The following is a 20,057-nucleotide window of genomic DNA, read 5'->3' as shown; positions in this document are numbered from 1 at the left end:
CAGTACCAATTTTAAGCTAGCCAGAGTAGAGTCACTGATGCCATTGCTGAGACAATTTAAGGTGAAATAAAATTTTTAGATAAACATTTATGAAAAAAAACTGAGAGTCTTTCACACCATCAGTATTTAAGCACCCACCTACAAACCTATTAAAAGGGATTTGATTTTCAGAAAGTGACCATTACTCCCACCTATAGAAACTTCCCAGAAGAGGTTTAATTTGGCTTGTATTGTTTAGTATTGGAGTCTTGTAAATTTCTGACAAGGTGTGTTCCTTGATTTGACCTTCTAGCTCTTTTACATCTTGTTCTGCAGTGATTTAAAAATATAAAGCTGAAAAATAAATGGCACTTGAACTTCCTTTCTGTCATGTTCCATGTCATCAGCAGCAATAACTAGTACTGCTGAGAAATGTATATTTTGCTGAAGTTGCCTGATGGTTTTCTGTCAATGTTAGGTTGGTGGTTGGATGATCTGAAAGGTCTCTTCCAAACTAGAAAATTTTATGATTCTACGATTCTAAATGTTTTTCTTCTACGATCGTTTAATACAGAATAAATAAATAAATAAATACAAGATCATCATGATATTTGAAAGAAACATAATTACAAAACTATAAAATTTTCCTTTCCATGTATTAGATACTTCTAATGGATTACTGTGGGGCTGGGCTGTCACTTGTAAGCATAAATGTTCAAGTCAACAGGGTCGGGTGGTGATATAAACTGTTTTGTAACCCCTGCTTTTCACTGTATGTCTTTGTTTCATGGTTGGGTTTCACAATGCAATGTAATTATAACATGCTCTTCATTCAAGAGGTAAAAAATCATGTGTTAGGATCCAGAAGAACTGGGATTATTAAGTGTTGCTTGTACTCAATATTGGCACTGGCACTGAATTTGAGACCTGTAGTTCCTATTGCCTAAGCTAAGACATAGCTCAAAAAAGAAAGCAGTGTCAGGAGACTATTTCATGATGTAGCCCAGAAGATCTAACAGCTGGTCACTGCAGCTCTTACCCCTAGACATGTGCTCCCACCCACTCCTGCGAAAGTTAGTGGTGATCATGTGGCCTTTCAGTGAGCTGATTCATTGTGCTCGTGCTGTATAGTTAAAGCATCAGCTGCACTTAGTTTCATGATTGTGTTACTTTTAAAAATAGTTTTATAAATATTTTGTATTTTTCATTTAAAAGATACACATAACATCAGTAACAGGTACCACGCCAAAAAAATTGAAAGGGAGGGTTGTTCCACCACTTCCCAGCATGATACAGGATGAGCTAAGTGTTAATGAAACCAAAATGTTACTGGGAAGGCATGAAAATGCAAACTGGCAGCCCTAGAATCAGCCTTCTACAGCTCAGGGAACACAGGGCAAGCAGGCACTAAGATTATGTGTATTCTCACATAGCCAACTGGCTGATGAGAAAGGCACCTCCTTTGACACCTGGCAATAGACCATTAATCATCAAGCTCTGCCAAGACTTTGTAATGTGGCTTCAGGTACTTGAATCTTCATACCGTTCATCATCCAAACAAAGCAAAAGACCGGCAGTATCTTGCAGTCCTTCCCGTTAGCATGTGCTACATATATTGTCTCATGCTGTTATGGACAATAGCATTGAGGAAACAATTTGATAAAATGTGCTTTCTACAAGAATTGTGTGGAAAAATCTTTTTCCTTCTTGCATTACTACAAACTTTATAACACTTCTTGGTAAACAACTAATTAGACACCATTATAAAAAGTCATGACTCTTATAAACATGGGGTTATCAGTTTGGATGAGACTCTAGCTATGTTTCATAGCCAACAGCTAAACAAAAGGAGACTCCAAAACCTCCTGTGTGATCTGGCATTGTTTCTCTTCGAGAGCAGCAGATGCCTAAATGGAACATGCAGCCAAGGATGGGATGAGTGGGAATGGTAACTGCCTGAATTCAAATAAAAGGAAGTTCATATAGTTTGTATTGCATATTGCAGCAGTAAGCAGTAAAAGCTAGCATGCAACCTCGTAACCCCACAAGTCTGAACATATTAGATATTGCAGTTCCTTCAATATTTTTTAATTACTTGCCATTGTCTCGATACCACACAAGAAAGAACAGCTGCAAATAGACCGTCCATTGTGCACTACATAAGAATGAAGGAATTTCTCTTTAGAGCTGTTCATCATAATGAGAGGTGTTAATTCCCATTTTCTAGAGTGGCATCTATAATAATTACATCTATTCTGAACACTGTCTGTTTTTCAGTAGAAAAAACATTTTTGTCTGCTTCTCCTAAACATAACAAAAGCTCATGTGCTCCAGAAAGGCTAAAGGCACTGCTCTGAGCAGACCTTTTCTCATGCTATTAAGTTCAATGCTTGAAACAACAAAGCATCTATGATACGTATCGTAAATGTTGTTAAAGCCAAACTTGATGGTTCTAGCAAAATTATTCTTAAAAATCAAGATGAAAATTGTAAAGTAGTTTCTCTAGACTCTATCAAGTTAAATATTTCTGGGGTATATCTACTTTAGTTTTACAGAAGCGTCTTGGGAACAACCTTAAGCAACTTGTTCCTTAATCCAAAGACTTCCTTGCACAAGATAGATACATGTAAGTTCAAGCATCTAAAAATATGTGTAGAGGACAAAGACTATAACCTCAATTGAACTGTCATTCAAGAGGGGCTTTTTATCCATTGGCAAAGCCAACCCTGATAAAGAAGTTGAGAAAAAAAGGAAAATCCCAGGGCATTATAGGCAGCATTTCGTCATTTGCCATGAACCATCTAAGGGGAATCGGTGCAGGGAGCTTATTCAGACAGCAGACCCTGCAGGGATGATGCCTTCACATGATCTGCAGGGAAACCTTGGGGAGTTTGACCTTCCTATTGACAACCTCCTGCAGGCCTAAGGTTGCTTGTTGATGTTTTGTGCTTGCTGGTATTGTGTTTTCTTTGATCAGCACCAGTGGAAAGGTCTTCAGTTCAGGTTTTATTCACAAGACTGAGACCTTGTGCGCTGGCTAATTGTCACTTCTCAAAAAAATATTCCAAAGTTTGTTATTTACTCATCAGGGACATGTCCCACTTTTTCATGAATGTGCCTAGCTACATTTGTGCAATTATAAGCACTGTTGATACCCCCTGATTTCAGTATGAGACACAAGGGATCAGTACACACAGACCACAGAGAAGTTTTCAACAAAGAATGACTATTGCAGATGCGTAAAATAAGAAGCTGGCATTAGAGAAAGTATCAGTGTTACGGTGAGTGGTTTATAGGAGAATAGATTACCAGCTCTTTTATAACATCCCTTTGTTGCTATCTTCTTTCTTCTATGTCCCTTGTCTTGAACAAATATATCTCTGTTCCTTTTCAGACCACTTACCACTACTGCTGCTTACCTTTGAATTGTCTCCACTTTGCCAATTGCTCAACTAGTAAGCTTTCAAAAAAGCTGGATAACGTAGTTTCCTTCACCCTAGAGTTCATGACACTTCCTTATTACGCCTTTCTCTGAAAAAGAGAAGGTATTTTTTTCTCACGTCTTTCCCTCCCTCTCTCAATATGCCTTCTAGGAGATACTGACTAGAAATATAAGGACTCTTCAATCATGCAAATAGTGAGGTACAGAAGACTATAAAAAATTTCAGTTTTCTTCTCTGTGATCTGCTACTGCTCTTTTGCACATTTATGTTGTTCTTCTGTGCCACAGTATCTAAATCTGTGAAATGAGAATAACAATATTTAACTAGTTAAAAGTTATGTGGCAAGGATCCTATATGAAGGGGGCAGTGACCTGGCACTCATTCTTGGATAGCTACAAATCGTTTTTAACTGCTGGATCCAAGAAAAGTAATGCGAAAGACCTGTCAGGAGGGACACGTCCTGGTCCGTAGAATATTAACATCAGCTGTAGGAAAAGAGAAGATGGACATGATCTACACTGGTGTTTGATTTCTCGAGGGGGCCTAGTTCAGCATCCCTACCACGCTGTCAGTCTGGCGTGGTGTAAGAGCAGCTTGGAACAGCAAAGGAGAGCTGATACCTGTAGAAGGAAGAATTTTCTGTCCTTTGAATGCATTAATACCAGAGAATTGACTAGTGACTGGAGTGCCTCGCAAAACTATACACAGACTCACACACTCTCACACACATACACACGTATACATTATTTTTCTTGTAGTGTTCCTCTGTAGCGTGACATACATAATACATAATAGTGACGTGACCTGTATGTGCACTTTCAATTGTGATCCTGACAAGAGCTCTTCACATGCTACAGTATTAATAGAGGAAGACTGCAGCAGAGGCATACTAATTAACCTCTGATTTTATGGGTCATTGCCAGATCTTATGTGCAGCCAAGAATGTTTAACTTACCTTAATGAGTAGCATGAAGGGTAAGATATCAAATGTGCTGCACACATTTTTCTTGGCTTAGTGAGCATGTGTCAAGTGAATTATGTTTTATTTTAAATAAATAATCTAGAACCGTTGCTTGATACCTTCTTCAGTGAAGGCAAACAAAGAGTGTAAGGTTTTCTTGTTGTGAAAAATGTATATTCTCCAATTTAGCCATGTGTCTATAAAGAAAAGGCCTTTTTTTTAATCTTCTCTTGTCACAGATTTCATAAGCAGTTCAATAATAACCAGGATTTCTGTTTGCTTTCTTTCATCTTCTTTTCTTTTTGAATTTGTATTCCTATTTGTCTTCCTACAAGGATAAGGTAGGAAATAACATATTTCTTCTGACAGCGAAAAGATCTTGAGCTATTGTGAAAGTATCTTCACAGGAACCCGTCGAACACTTTAATCATATGGCTCTTGAAAGACTGATCTGATTTATTCAAAGGATGGATTTATTATATGGTCATATTGAGAAATGTATCTTAATAGTGAAGAAATAAGAGAATATATAGCCTAAGTGCCCTTGGATATAGGAGGCTGAATAACACAAACTATGAAAAATATTTCTGGATCCTGGAGTATCATTCAGCAGCTCTTTTCAAACATGCCATTTTAAGATGCCGGGGAACATTTGCTTGAGAGTCGAGCTATCTTTGGGTAGACATTCCTTTGAAAACCTGGGATTCCAGGAGTATAAAGGACCCCTTGAGGGACTGGTTTTCTTCTTGCTATCACAAGCACCACCCCCAGTGTTTATACATCAAAAGAAGAGTGGAGGATAGCTGAATTCCCAGGTGGGAAGGGTAGAAAGAAATCAAAACAATGCAGATGTGCTAAAATTAGTACAATCTGTAGAGGGAAACAGAAGGTCTGAGCTGGGCTTTTTACCAGAATAAAGGATGAGCTCATTGCACAGTAGTTTGCTGCCTGCTCTATATCAGCTATCACTGCCTCACATCATTTTTTTTCTCTCCCTCCCGAAGGCAGCCCTGGATTTAGTAAACTTTTGCAGGGCAGGTGGATTAAAGATTAGTAAAGTCTCCATTCTCTCATCTTCCATGTTAGCATGCTATGCAGGCAGGAGCCTGGGAGAAAGCTGCCATCTCAGAGAGGAGTATTACACACCTTCACTCCGGCAGAAGCTATTAGCAGCATGTGTTTTTCTTCCTTAAGTAAATGTACAGTTCACCTCAGCTGGGGCTGCCATCCAGACAAATGAGGGTGTTTAGCCACAATGTGTTTTCATGGTAGCTGCGGATTGTTTACTAACTACTGACTAAGACTGCTCAGAGTGGGAATTCATTATTTTCACTGTAAAAGTTGTAAGTTAGAGACGATATTGCCTCCTACAAATGCAGGGGAGAGGTTCCTTCATTTTTTCAGATGTTTCATGCATGGCTACATTTCATCCACAACATCTAATCCTACTGGCATAAACTCCAACATTTTCACTATTGTTTTGCCTTTCTCTCTTATTCCACTTGTCATCGTTTTTTGCTCATCTTGTTCTCTCTTAAGACCTTTTGGGGTTCAAGAAGGGACATACCCACAGCCTAGATCATATTAGTTTATTTTGTAGCTTCCTAAAACCAAGTTGCCTCACAACAGCCTCAACATCTGCTTCTCTGGCAGAAATTGGGAAGTGTATATAACTTGTAACACAGCACAGCAGTTGTGGATGTCCCATCCCTGGAATTGTTCAAGACCAGGCTGGATGGGGCTTTGAGCAACCTGGTCTAGTCCCTAGCCATGGCAGAGGGGTGAAACAAGATGATCTTTAAGGTCCTTTCCAACCCAAACCATTCTATGATTCCATGTTTAATTTTCCACAAGAAAACTGATATTATAAGGAGGAACTTAAACCAGGAGTCCTGGGTGATATGTACTTTGGTACTAGTGGCCCAGCCTTCATCCTTAAATAGCATCTCACTGGAGTGTGCTAAAACAACCATAGGGGTAAGCAACTGCAGCCAGAAAGCAGGCTAAGCAGTGCCAAGCTAAATGCCAAGATACCATTATGGTGATAGGAGAACCTGTAAGCTCAGAATCAAACCCCTTCCCTTTTGTAAGATTTAGAATTTCAATGCCAAGAATCATTGTATTGCCTGTGGAGTGCATTTTCACTTGTACTTATTCTATGGTACTCAGTAGGGATGGTGTTCTCCTTACAGCTGATACAAGAATTAACCATATTCTTCTAAAACAACCTCAAACTGCCTTTTACCCTCATATTTCTCCTGATTGTGACCAAAATAGACCTTCAGGAGATCAAAACTCTTCTGAGGTCTGAGAGGTGAGGTACAAACAGAAGAAAAGGCTGCTCCTAATGTAAGGAATAAGTAAGAAACACGCATGGAAAATGCAAATGCTGTATAGGTTAGGGTGTTCAGCCCAAGTTAAGGCAATAAGAATCAAAGAAAATGGCCATTGTTAAGAAGTGATGGCAAGAATTACTTTTTTACCTGACTGACAAGAACAGGACACAAAGCAAGACCAGGCTGTCTTAGCTGACCAAAAAAACCCAGAAATTGATGTTAAGATTTGGATCAAGCCTGCCTAGAAACAGTCATACACAAAACACATCTATTTACCATGTTCATCATAACTTAGCTTCAAAATAATAATTAGATTTCATAAGGTGTGCTCTGTCCTGCACCAGGACTCTTCTGGAACTCAGATTATGTCCCACCTTGCAGCTCCTTCTTGGTTAAAAATTTCTTAACAATAGTGGTAATAAAACATTTGTTTCCTTACAGTTTAAAAGCTTGAGTAAGACAGCCCTAAAGAGCTGCAATCTATTAGAATTTCTCAACATCTTAAAACTTATAATGCTATTTCCAGGACTCTCTTTTTTCCTCATCAAATATTTATATGACATTATTTTGAATTACTCATTTTATTCCATATTCATATTTTCACTAAAGACATGGTGAAACCTTTGGAAATTTTCTTTTCTGAAACCATTTTCTTTATAGTTTTTTGCTCCCACTTCATGTCTGGGTTCAACACTGATCTCAATTCCCAGCCTTGCAAAAGGCCTTTTCTAAAGTGTGATGGGTTGCATGGACTGGGATGGAGAAAGGATTTATGGAAATAGTTGCCTTTCCTAAGTATAAAAGGGAAGAGTTGGTGTGGAAATCACCTCCACCCTCCATATGGCTTGTTACTATGGAAATACTTTCTCCACATTAGTATCACTAAATTACTTTGAAAATACAAGGAGAGATTCACACTGCACTGTATTTCCTCCATGGGCCTTGGAGAATCATAAAATCACAGAATGATATGGGGTTGGAAGGGACCTCTGGAGATCATCTAGTCCAACCCCCTGCCAGGTCCAGAACAGGTCCACCTAGAGCAGGCTGCACAGGAATGTGTCCAGCTAGGTTTTGAATGTCTTCAGAGAAGAAGACTCCACCACCTCCCTGGGCAGCCTGTTCCAATGCTCTGCCAGCCTCAAAGTAAAGAAGTTCCTCCTCAGGTTTAGGTTGAACTTCTGACATTGGTGTCTTCTACCTCTTAACAGTCTCCGTAAGGGCCTGATAGACCTACCTTATTCCCCAAAACGTCACCTGAAATTTGGTGACAAGTAGCTCACAGAACTGACATTCTCTTCTCTAATTCAATAAGATTTCACTCTTTGCAATCCTGTAAAGCAAAAGAGGGTCAATAATTTGGAGAAAGTTCAGTGAAAAACTGCTAGCTTTGCCTCAGAGTGATTTCGAGTGATATATTTCAATACTGGACAAATCTGGCTAAACTAAAAAGACAGACTGAGGGCAAGAGGACACAATACCAGTATCTCAGTATAGAAAGATTGTTACAGGGAAGGAGGCAATCAACGATTATCCATACCAACTTTGAACGGATAAAAAGCAAGCTTAATTTGCAGAGAAGCAGATTTGGGTGGGATACTCAAAATCTGCCAGAGCTGTCAAACTGATGAGCCACTGCAACAGGGATGTTGTGAAATCTCTCAGGGGATGATCTAGTGCTTTCAAGAAAGAATTCAATAATCTTTTGAGGGCTTGCCTGGCCCTACTTAAATTTGGTTAGTAATTATGTTATGACAGGGGCTGGAAAGCAGCACTTTAGTGTACATGTACACAAATACATGTACACATGTGTATACACAAAATATGTATACACGAAAACTAAATGTACATGTACACTAATACATGCAGATTACTGTATATGTACACTAATAATAAACTAATATACATTCACACTCTACTAATATATATTTGTAATATACATTACTAATAAACGTGCATGTATATAATTATATGTCACTTCAACTTGTCTAAAATTCCTACTCTTCCTGAGACACAGACAAAGAAAAGTAGAAATATGTTTCTAGTAGAGAGGGATAGTTTGAATGACTTTATTTAAATTCATTTGCGTTCTTCCATACCCAAATCAGTCAGCCAAGAGACATTCTGCCTCCCAGTCCTGGATACACAGTCTGCAAATGCCAGCTCAGGGAGTTCATGCACCTTCCTCCAGCAGCAGAGGATGGGCCTAAGCCAACTTCACATGACTGGACCTATTGTACATGAGCAGTAGAGTCAACCCATCTCAGAAGAACTGTGTAACACATCTACACGTGCAGAAAGAGCCAATGGACTCAGATGTCAAGTATAACTGAAGAATTCATTTTCACATTGTGGTCAAGCAACCGAGGAGGGGGTGTGTGCTCACAGTGGACTTACATCACCAGTTCTCTGTGTGATCCAGCAGCTTCTTGGCTAGTCCTCTGTATAGGTGAGATAACAGACTGGTTGGACAACAGACTAACTTGAAACCACCCTGAAAGCAGGAGGTTGACTGAACCTTCACAATTAAATGTTGATGAATTCTTACAGGACCTGGGCATTTTGGTCAATTCTACAAATTCCTACATACAACTCCTGCTTTTTCTAGTCCTATTTGTACATTTAAGTGTGTTAATTTATATTCTGGGTGTAGTGTCCCATCCAGAACCTTTTCTAGGTGACTCCTGCTGCTGAAGTGATTAAATTGTGCAGAGATAAGACATTTGTAAATACCCAAAGGAAACTGTCTTGCAGAAATACAGGTCATACAAGGCCTTTGGGGAAAAAGAATGGTCAGCTCTGGGTCAGCAGAACAGCTCAGCCCAGATATGTCTGGGGGGAAACTACAAAAAAGAGGTGAAGTGGGCCACAAGCCAAATGAGTCATCCTGGAAACCTGCTTCACTGCCATATATAAATGCTTATTTCTGAGATTACATACAGAGAATTCAAAGAAATTTGAAACCCAGTCCATTTGTCAAAATTAAGTAAGCACTTTGATGCCACGGACTGTTGAGAAGATTCTGAGATTCCTAAGTCACTTTAGAAGTTAGTTCCTGTTAAATACTGTAACCCAATTAATATATAAACTAGTCTATAGCTAAAATTTTCACATAAAACATTTCTTATGTGCGCATTAGTTCATATTATCCCTGTCTTTAATCTCTGACAATACAACTAATACAACTAAGCTTAGTTTAAATGCTGTCCTTTTTGCTAGCTTAAGTCAGGTTCCTCTGCATATTTTTATTCTCCAGCATTATTATTAATTACAGTTTATGAATACTAAACATACAATCTGTAAATTTTGATAAATAAGCAACAATAAAAATGTGATCCTACTTGCAGGTGAGGACTTTTGAATTCCTCTGGACTGTACCTGTTAATCAAGCTACCACTTCTGGGAATGCAGTGCTTGATACGTTCATAAGTGATGTTCAGTGAGAGGCTTGTAATGGGATCTTTAAATAAACAGCAAGTAAGCTTAAAACTTTAAAGGGAAGAACTTCTAGAAAGGGAAGGAAAGAGAAGGGTCCATATTCTGGACTCAGTTTGGTAACGTGAATTATCACAACTGGTCTGAGCTAGAATTTTTAGAGGAGAGGGTCACATCTTAAATTCAATCAGTTTCCTGTGAAGTACTAATTCAGACAAGTACTGACACTTTGATTTTCTCTTTGTTTTAGGAGCGGCTGGTGCTCTCTGTTTTACCACGGTTTGTAGTCCTGGAAATGATAAATGATATGACCAACGTAGAAGATGAACATTTGCAACACCAGTTTCATAAGATCTACATTCATCGTTATGAGAATGTCAGGTGTGTGAAGGAGACTCTCTTTAATATTTAAGGTCTCAGATGCTGCTAAGTGCCTCTTGTTTGAGAATTTCTCTTCTGTTTCTTTATTAATTAATAAATTAGAAAATCAGTGTACTCTTGTTTAATCCATGAACAGATAAGCTCTTTGATGCCTTCTTTTACTCATTAGAATGTCTGGATGCCTTTGCCCTGAGAAGACCCATTTGAAATGAACGTTGGGGGCTGGACCATTTGTGTGTTTTTTTCACTGTAATTCAGTGATCAGGGTTGCACAAAAAGGGGACCCCTGCCAGCACGTGGACACAAATTCTGCCACAGCTTTCTGTTTGACCCCACACACTGAGAAATGAGATAAAGAATTATGAGGTGCTCTCAAAAATGTAGATATGTCATGTGGCTCCTCTGCTTAGTAGCCATTTTCATTCAATCATTCTTATTGTCATTTTCCTAATTCCATTTTCCTTTTTTATTCCCCTCTCTAAATTTTATCTCTTCTGAAATTAGTCAGCAGGAAGGTGATAGTTATCTTATGAGCTGCAACTCAAAACAATAAGTCCTCATTGTAGATTTACACCAGAATGATCAGCTTCCACTCCATGATCTTACAGAAACTCTGATTTTATTGTGGTTTCTGACCATCAGAATATTTAGCTAAGCCACTAATATTTGTCATAAGTTTGTCCTAAACCACAAGGGCAAATGAATGAGTGATCATCGCCGAAGGAAGTGAAAAATAAGCATCCTGGGATATGATGTGACATGGTTTGCCAGTAAGGCATGCACTTTACCTTTTTACAAAACCCAAAAATAACTTTGTCTGGAAGAGTTCAATAAACATAATTTGAACTTCTGCAGAAGAGTAAATTGATTATCTGCTTCTTCTGTGGCCTTGCAGTAGCTCAGACATATTATTTTATTAAATCTGGTAGAAAGTATCAGAGACCCTTACAAAAGGTTTGAATTGCACTAAATTAAAATGTCTTCCATTAACCTTTTTCATTCTCAGACTAAGTGTTCCTGTAGGAGAAGCAAAACAGGGAGAAGGTGGCCCTTCTGTTCGAATGGAAAAGAGTTGTAGTCAGGGGTGAAAAGTTGAAACATAATTTAAACTTGAAAGAGATTTAGAATGAATATTCTGTGTACTTTAGATTACAGATGTCAGGGACTAGAACTTTTAAAAAATAGCTTTCACCCTATTTTTTATTAAATGCTGAGTACTGAACATTACCTACATGAAATGTAAATCTCTAAAATTAATATCCAGTTAGGGTTTTTTGTTGTTTTGATAATGAAAACTGTAGAAATGAAATATCTTCGGCTACTTAGGTTGTAACACCAGTCATTAGTTGCAAACAAGGTTCATTAGGGTTATTTTCAGTCTGTGCCAGCATATGTGTCTTTTTGAATGTTACTACTTTTTAAAGTAGGGAATACTTTCCTTCATTCAGCTGCTAGGTACTGAGCTGTTAAATGCTTTGGTCTAGGTGATAGTTTGCACACCACAGACTTTACGTGTGCATTTTTCTCTGTATTCACATGTGCTCATTGTAGGCATAATGAAAGGACGAATTTGCACAGCTAGAAAATTTACTGGCGGCTGAAATACAGATTAGAGCTCTGTTTGCAGATAGTTTGTTGATTAAGATCCTACCATAACTTTAGGCACCTGATTTGATGCAACTAAAGTCAAAGTATAATCATACCAGGATCCCTGTGAAGTCAGTGGAAAGAACAAGGAATCGTCCAAAGAAAGACTCATACCTTACATCGATCGTACTATACTTCTAACTCAGGTTCTTCTGTCAAGAGCCTAAAATCAGATGCAATAAAGCTGGCCTGAGCCTGGGATATATTAACTGTCATGAATCTGACTGTTGTCTTGGGTTTTGAGTCTTGTATGACACATAGAAAAGTAAAGCCTGAAAATCACAGCAAAAATTGAAATCGATGAAATCAAACCCATTGTAAAAAACAGCTATGCATAAACCCACCCTCACAGAACATAAACATACCTACATACATAAATACACCCTCACAGTCAGATACTAACACATAGCTTTTCATACAGCCTTCTATATTATGGGTGCACTATGCCTCAGTCTTCGCACTGATAAATGGGGAAAAGGGTGTTCATAACAGTTTAACTAAATCTTCCTGAATGATCTGAAATTCCAAAATTTTTTTAGCACATTTTTTGCAAAACACTTTCTCATACTTGGTAGTATTCCTTTAGTCCCTTCAATATTTGTATTCAGTACTCCAGAATTTCCAGAAGTCTAGAGCAAAGGTAGCCTGACTTTCAAACGGTCCTTCACTTGTAAATTACTAGAAAGTAACTTAGCACATTTAGTTATCAAAGGAAACAGACTGCAATATTAATATCTCTTCTTTTTTTAGCATTCTTTTTGCAGATGTTAAAGGATTCACCAACCTCTCCACAACCCTGTCAGCCCAGGAGTTGGTCCGAATGCTGAATGAACTCTTTGCCAGATTTGATCGACTTGCACATGTGAGTTAAAGGTTATTTGCAAAAGGATGTGAGGTCAATTCTGTATTTGGAAGCTTTGGGAAATACCCTACGATCACTTTGAACAATATGAATACAGATTTTCCCCACTGGTATTTTATACAGCCATTGAGGTTGGAAGGAACTGACAAGTTTTATCAAAAGTAACTGACAGCAAGTGAAAGCTCAGATAGTCTTCAGAATTTCATGCTTCTGTAGTGCTAGACCAATCTCTCAATGGCATGAGAGTTCTACCATAGTTTCTAAGGAAATTTTGAAATTCTGACCCTTGCTGGAAAAAGCAATGCTTTTTTAAAACCATAGCTTTATTTTGACTTTTCTTCTAAGAACTGAGGAAGGTTAAAAGATCTACTCATTTAAGGGACACGTAATCAACCACCACAGATATTGCAATGGTTAGTTACTAGCAGGTTTTACAGGCTTTAGGTTGGATTCTATGTAACTCAACAATGAAATTAATTAAACAAAGTAGTGGAATTGATTAATTAGGAAAATTAGCTGCTACTTAAGTATTGCTTAGAAAAAGAGCAAAGCGCAAAAATACAAGCAGAAAACATGTTGAATTTTATTAGGCTTGCATTTTCTTTTCTTCTTTTTTATGTTTCTTTAGTCAAATTTTTGTTTCATGTTACTGTCTTTAGGTGTCAACATCTGAGATGGCTAACAAGGCTGCTAGTGTAGGCAATGAAGTACATTTAATGGAGTTTAGCTCATCATTTATCCAATCAAACGTAGGCACCTAGTATGGGGAAACAGTACACATCCTTAATGTCATCAACCATGATCTCTATTTACTACAAATGGAGCCAAGACTGACTTGCTCTGATGTACACATCTATATGCTTCACTGATATTTATACATTTGTAGTTCAGGAGTAAGGGGTATTTATGCTCGTGTTGCATCAGTAAGACCCTTGGAGTCGTCTCTTAGCTTGCAAATTAAAGTCAAGAAAGGCAAGACTTCTGTAATTATTGAAAGCTTGTTCGAGTTAGCTGTTTTTCATCTCAAATAGCAATGTGTTTTCTCACATACAGAGTGATGCCATAACCCATTGCCTGGACACTGGCAAATTGGTAAACGCAATCTACAATATTTGTTTTGCAAACAAAAAAACTCCATCAACTCTGATCTACATTAAAACCAAGCAGGGTGAATGAAATTACCCCAGTCCTGTCTTTTAGAAACCTTATAGGAGTAATGTCCGCTTCTGTAAGGCTTGACAAATATAGCTACCCTAACTGAAGAAACATATTTTAAACCAATTTAAATGTATGTATGTCACAGAAGTATTTTAGGAAGAATATCTATTGCCTTGCTTTACATTTCAATTTTGCTAGCATTTTGGCAGAACAGATTCTTTTTTTTGTGAATATTAACCATATTTTCTAATAATTCCATAAATTATATTTAACCAATAGATATTTTGTACAGAAGGAGCAGATCCAATAAAGGAATTATGAAAAAGGAAGGCATTTATACTTAAAAGTACAATCCAGAGAATCCTCCCTCACTTGCCACTTAACTCTAAAGACACTTCCCTGCTTGTTTTTAATATTTTATAGGAACTGAAAACGTTGCTTCTTTAAATGCCCAGAGGTTTCCCCCTTCTCTGTGGTTTATCATTCATCTCCTGCTTAAGCCCTCTAGAAATCTTTCTGTCACTGTCCTAAACTTCAAGGAGAACACTGAATATGTCCACATAGGACAGGGTATCCCAAAAATGTAGCTGAGTTTATTTAAGAAAAACCACAGTCATTAATATGCCAGTTTGTCTAACACAGCTGAGAAGGTAATTTCTTACCCAGAAATTTGCAGAGTTTGGAATAAAAGAACTTCTCTATCTGCAAAACTTCATCAGGACATTCACCTCTCAATTAAATGTCCCAGTCACTAACACTTCAGGCTCCTTCATGCATTTTCTTTCCCAGTCTATGAATTTGCTATTCTCTTCTACACATCTTTGATAAGACAAATCCAGTTGTCTAGATCAATCATCTGAAAGGAGGAAGACTCAGGAAAGAATCACTGCAGAAATTGAAGATGTTTAACTACAAAGATGAGAGTGATCTAACCACAACTAAGTAGAATATGTTAAAAGGAAAGGCATTTTGATTGTGTTCCTTGGTTGTGGCTTTTGAGACCTGGATGTCTTGGTACTTGCCTGGTGTCCTGACAATGGAGACTGCCTAACAGCCCTAGAGAAGAACAGAAGCTCTACATGGCTTTTGGTGTTTCTGTCCAACTCAAGGAGTTGAACTGTCCCTCTGTACTTTATAGTAAAACCAAGACTCCTCAGACAGGGCTCTGAGCTTTTAAACTGCTTAAAATATAATGGCCTAAATCATGTATTTGACTTAATCTTTGCCTTTGGAAAATTTTGGAAGTGGACACTGACTGGTCCATGACCCAAATTTTAAGGACTTGGGATTTACATGGACCTATCAACCTACCCAACTGATATTGTATGAAACTTTCACACCTGGCAAAGGTTTATCTTTTGAAAAAATGCCCAATCTTCATCCGAAGGTCCCAGGAGATGGAGAAATACTTGTGTATTTTAGTAGCCTATTCTAGTGCCTTAACACTCTCACTGTTAATGCAGTATGGATTGTTTCTCATTTGATTATTTTCTGACTTTGAATTATATCCATTGATTCTTGCTATGATCTATTTTTTCCTAGACAAAAAGGCCATCTCGTAGCCACTAATTTTCTCTGGGAATACATTTGTGTGATTCAATCCAGCCAGTTTTCAGGGTTCCTTTTGATAAAAGAAACAGACCAAACTTATTCTGAGGCTTTTTTCTCTGTAAGGTTTATTCTTTCAAATAATTTTTGGGGCTAGTTTTCTGGCCTGCCTTCAATTTTTCAGAATCTCTTTTAAGGCATAGGTACTAGCACTCAAAGCAGTGGTCCTGGACAAACCTCCACTAGTGGGATGGACGCAGATCATCACCATTCCTCCTATTCTCTCTTTCCTTGATCATTTTTCAAAGATCACGTGCTTCTGAATTTACATTGATGACATTGTTGTACTAAAACATATTATTTTGTATTTTTTATGGCCTTTCTGTCTGGTTATAACCACCATGCCTGCATGGTAATTGAACATCCTAGCAGTCTTATTCCTTCTGCAAATGTTATTAGCAATGGTTTCATACTTGCCTGTAAATCCTTGAGAGGCCTTTTGGAAAGCACTCCTTTCAAAACCTCCCTAGAAGGATCCTCCACTAATAAGGATTACACATTCACATCTAGATTTCAGGTCTATCACTTAACTAGTTCTTAATCAGCTTAACTAGAGTCATCATAACTCTTTAAGATAGACACTGTTACTCAAAGTCTTGGGTTTTGCTAAGAATTATCATCAAAACAAAGAGGTAAATTGTAAAAAGCTTGAGGCAGTTTCTTTAGATTTTAAGGAAAATCCTTATAAATCCTTATTTACTTCTAAATTAGAGGAGTAATTTATAATCCCATATAAAGGGTTGTTTGATCTGCTCTATCATCTTATATAAATCATATAATATTAAAGAAGACACTATTTCATAGCTTACTGAAGAATGTAATTTATCTTAGTTTCTTGTATGTCTTATTCAGCTGCTTTTTTTTTTTTTTTTGCAATGCAGAACTAATGAGAGCTCTGAGATTTTTTTTAATCACCATTTGGTGACATCAAGTGTTATGGCATATGTTGATGCATATAATTAATAATAAAAAAATCCATAATACCTGTATCATTACCAGAGAACACTTTAAATGAAAATTAGAACTCAGTTCAAAATTTCCTATAAGAGACGTAATATCATGTTAAGTACTGCCACTTCCCCTTTCTAATCAATCTATGATGTTTGTGAGAGATTTATAGTTATAAAAGAGAAAAGTGACAGTTAGAAAGGAATAAAAATAGGTTGGCATAAAACAGAGCTAAAGAAAAGATTTCTCTATATATGGTTCTTCTGAAAGGCCTAAACAGAAACTTAATTAATATTAATATTTTCCTTAGGCAGAAATTTTGAAGACAGAAGGGAAATATGACATTTAGTAAGATACTTAAGCCTAAAAAAAAGTCCTGCTTGGATGAAATAATAGTTATTTTTGATGCTTGTTTTTCCTCTGCCTTCTCTGCAGTGCTGGGCATTTCATATCAGCCAATACGAGTTAAATTGTTTGTCATATTTCTAAATGTATCTACAGTGTGCAGAGATTCAGTCTGAGATATGACAAAAAGGAAAGAGTAAAACCCTAAACAGAGGACCAGACATCCATAAGCTTTGTTGCAAGAGCAGCTGAGATGTAGTCCAACATCACTGAGATCTAAAGACAAAATCAAGTCACAGCTTTTTAGTTTAGACACATACATAAAGATGAACACACAGACAGTCTTAGATTTTAGTTTGGACCCATCCTTAATATGAAGTATTGATGTTGAAACAGAAATCTTCCCCTGAAAAATTAAAATCCATGGGTTTCATATAATAAAATGACTAGCCTGTAAGACACTTAATCTCATTTCAGTCTCATCAGCTCTCATACGGTAAACCAGAACAATAGTGCTTCTTACTCAGAGGTGCTGTAGAAGCTGAATGGAAATTTCACTCTAATATGAGCCTTTTCCTCTTTATGTCACTGGCCTGATGTCTGAGGGAGAGTTATTTATCTGATGTGAATCACGGGTTGCTTTTACCTATTAAAGAACTGGTGATTATTTTTGTTTTTCTAAATGAGGTGGTCTCTTTCTGTAACCTTGGTTAAATTCTCTCTTGGGAGATTGCAGACAACCTGCCAAAAATTACTCCAACAGTGCATTTCCAGTCTTACTTGTGACCAGTGTTTCCAGGGGTGGAAACCAGCTGGCTCCGCAAGAATGCGTCATTGTACAGCCCCAGTACACCACCTGCACCAGCTGGCACCAAAGAGGGAAGAGCGAGGGCATTAAAGGCTCTTTTGTCTCCTCAGTAAAGGCACTCCTGTTGCAGTGCTTTACTTTTCCCTTAGCCTCTGAGCTGGCAGTCCTTTGTTCTTTTGTGAAATGATCTTCAAGCACATAATCTGCAAGACTCTAGAGACTCCCTAAAAAAACTGTCTGTTTAAATGTATATGCCAGTAAATAAAGGTGTGAATTTCTTCATACGTATATATTTGGGATACTGTATTAAGAAGCAGACGTAACTTTACTATGAGTGTACGTAAGTGATATTTACTTAATTATAAGGACATATATGATTTTTTTGTAATGGGAAGGAACGAATAATCAAGTCACAGCTTTTTAGTTTAGACACATACATAAAGATGAACACACAGACAGTCTTAGATTTTAGTTTGGACCCATCCTTAATATGAAGTATTGATGTTGAAACAGAAATCTTCCCCTGAAAAATTAAAATCCATGGGTTTCATATAATAAAATGACTAGCCTGTAAGACACTTAATCTCATTTCAGTCTCATCAGCTCTCATACGGTAAACCAGAACAATAGTGCTTCTTACTCAGAGGTGCTGTAGAAGCTGAATGGAAATTTCACTCTAATATGAGCCTTTTCCTCTTTATGTCACTGGCCTGATGTCTGAGGGAGAGTTATTTATCTGATGTGAATCACGGGTTGCTTTTACCTATTAAAGAACTGGTGATTATTTTTGTTTTTCTAAATGAGGTGGTCTCTTTCTGTAACCTTGGTTAAATTCTCTCTTGGGAGATTGCAGACAACCTGCCAAAAATTACTCCAACAGTGCATTTCCAGTCTTACTTGTGACCAGTGTTTCCAGGGGTGGAAACCAGCTGGCTCCGCAAGAATGCGTCATTGTACAGCCCCAGTACACCACCTGCACCAGCTGGCACCAAAGAGGGAAGAGCGAGGGCATTAAAGGCTCTTTTGTCTCCTCAGTAAAGGCACTCCTGTTGCAGTGCTTTACTTTTCCCTTAGCCTCTGAGCTGGCAGTCCTTTGTTCTTTTGTGAAATGATCTTCAAGCACATAATCTGCAAGACTCTAGAGACTCCCTAAAAAAACTGTCTGTTTAAATGTATATGCCAGTAAATAAAGGTGTGAATTTCTTCATACGTATATATTTGGGATACTGTATTAAGAAGCAGACGTAACTTTACTATGAGTGTACGTAAGTGATATTTACTTAATTATAAGGACATATATGATTTTTTTGTAATGGGAAGGAACGAATAGGTTGAGGGAGGTGATTCTCCCCCTCTGCTCTGCTCTGGTGAGACCCCACCTGGAGTACTTGTGTCCAGCTCTGGGGCTCCCAACATAAGAAGCACATGGACTTGTTGGAGCAGGTCTAGAGTGGGGTCACAAATATGGTCAGAGGGCTGGAGCACCTCTCATATGAAGACAGACTGAGAGAGTTGGGGTTGTTCAGCCTGGAGAAGAGAAGACTCCAGGGAGACCTTATTGCAGCCTTCCAGTGCCTGAAAGGAGTCTACAGGAGAAATGGGGAGGGACTTTTTATCAGGGAGTGTAGTGATAGGACAAGTGGTAACAGTTTTAAACTGAAAGAGGATAGATTTAGATTAGATATCAGTAAGAAATTCCTAACTGTGAGGGTGGTAAGACATTGGAACAGGTTGCCCAGAGAAATCGGGGATGCCCCATCCCTGCAAGTTTTCAATGTTTTCAGAAGTGATAGTCTACAGGCATTTTATGAAAAAAGTCAGATGAAAATGACAGATTAAATAAAATTTCAGTTTCAAAATTTCTCGGTGATTCAGGAGCTAAGAGTTACATAAATCTAAACCTAATGAAAAAAACCCATTTCTTTGACTAAATTGAGATTTGAATGAAATTTAGGCTTCACAAGTATATTCTTGAGAAATGTCTACCTCACCCTTTATGTATATACAGTCCTAAAAATCCCTAAGGGCAGAATTTCCATGTAGAATTGCTCCTACCTTAGCAGGAAGGAAGCACACCTTCAATCTTTCTAACAGGGGTTTCTGTGCCTAAAACCACTTATGGCATAATCTACTAATTAACACCAGC

General features: G+C 37.8%; 1 protein-coding gene across 2 annotated transcripts in view; it reads left to right on the top strand.

Moving 5' to 3' along the window:
* The window catches only part of ADCY8 (adenylate cyclase 8 (brain)), a 123,462-nt gene that overhangs the window by 37,605 nt on the left and 65,800 nt on the right, over window positions 1-20,057 (top strand). For both annotated transcript variants that reach the window (XM_014965492.1, XM_014965491.1), the window contains exons 3-4: window positions 10,405-10,535; window positions 12,933-13,044. In XM_014965492.1, the coding sequence (XP_014820978.1) occupies window positions 10,405-10,535; window positions 12,933-13,044 (243 nt within the window). The remainder of the gene's footprint in view (window positions 1-10,404; window positions 10,536-12,932; window positions 13,045-20,057) is intronic.

This window comes from Calidris pugnax, unplaced genomic scaffold (genome assembly GCF_001431845.1).
Source record: "Calidris pugnax isolate Ruff unplaced genomic scaffold, ASM143184v1 scaffold41, whole genome shotgun sequence".
Lineage (NCBI taxonomy): Eukaryota > Metazoa > Chordata > Aves > Charadriiformes > Scolopacidae > Calidris > Calidris pugnax.
This window is presented reverse-complemented; position numbering and strand designations above follow the sequence as displayed.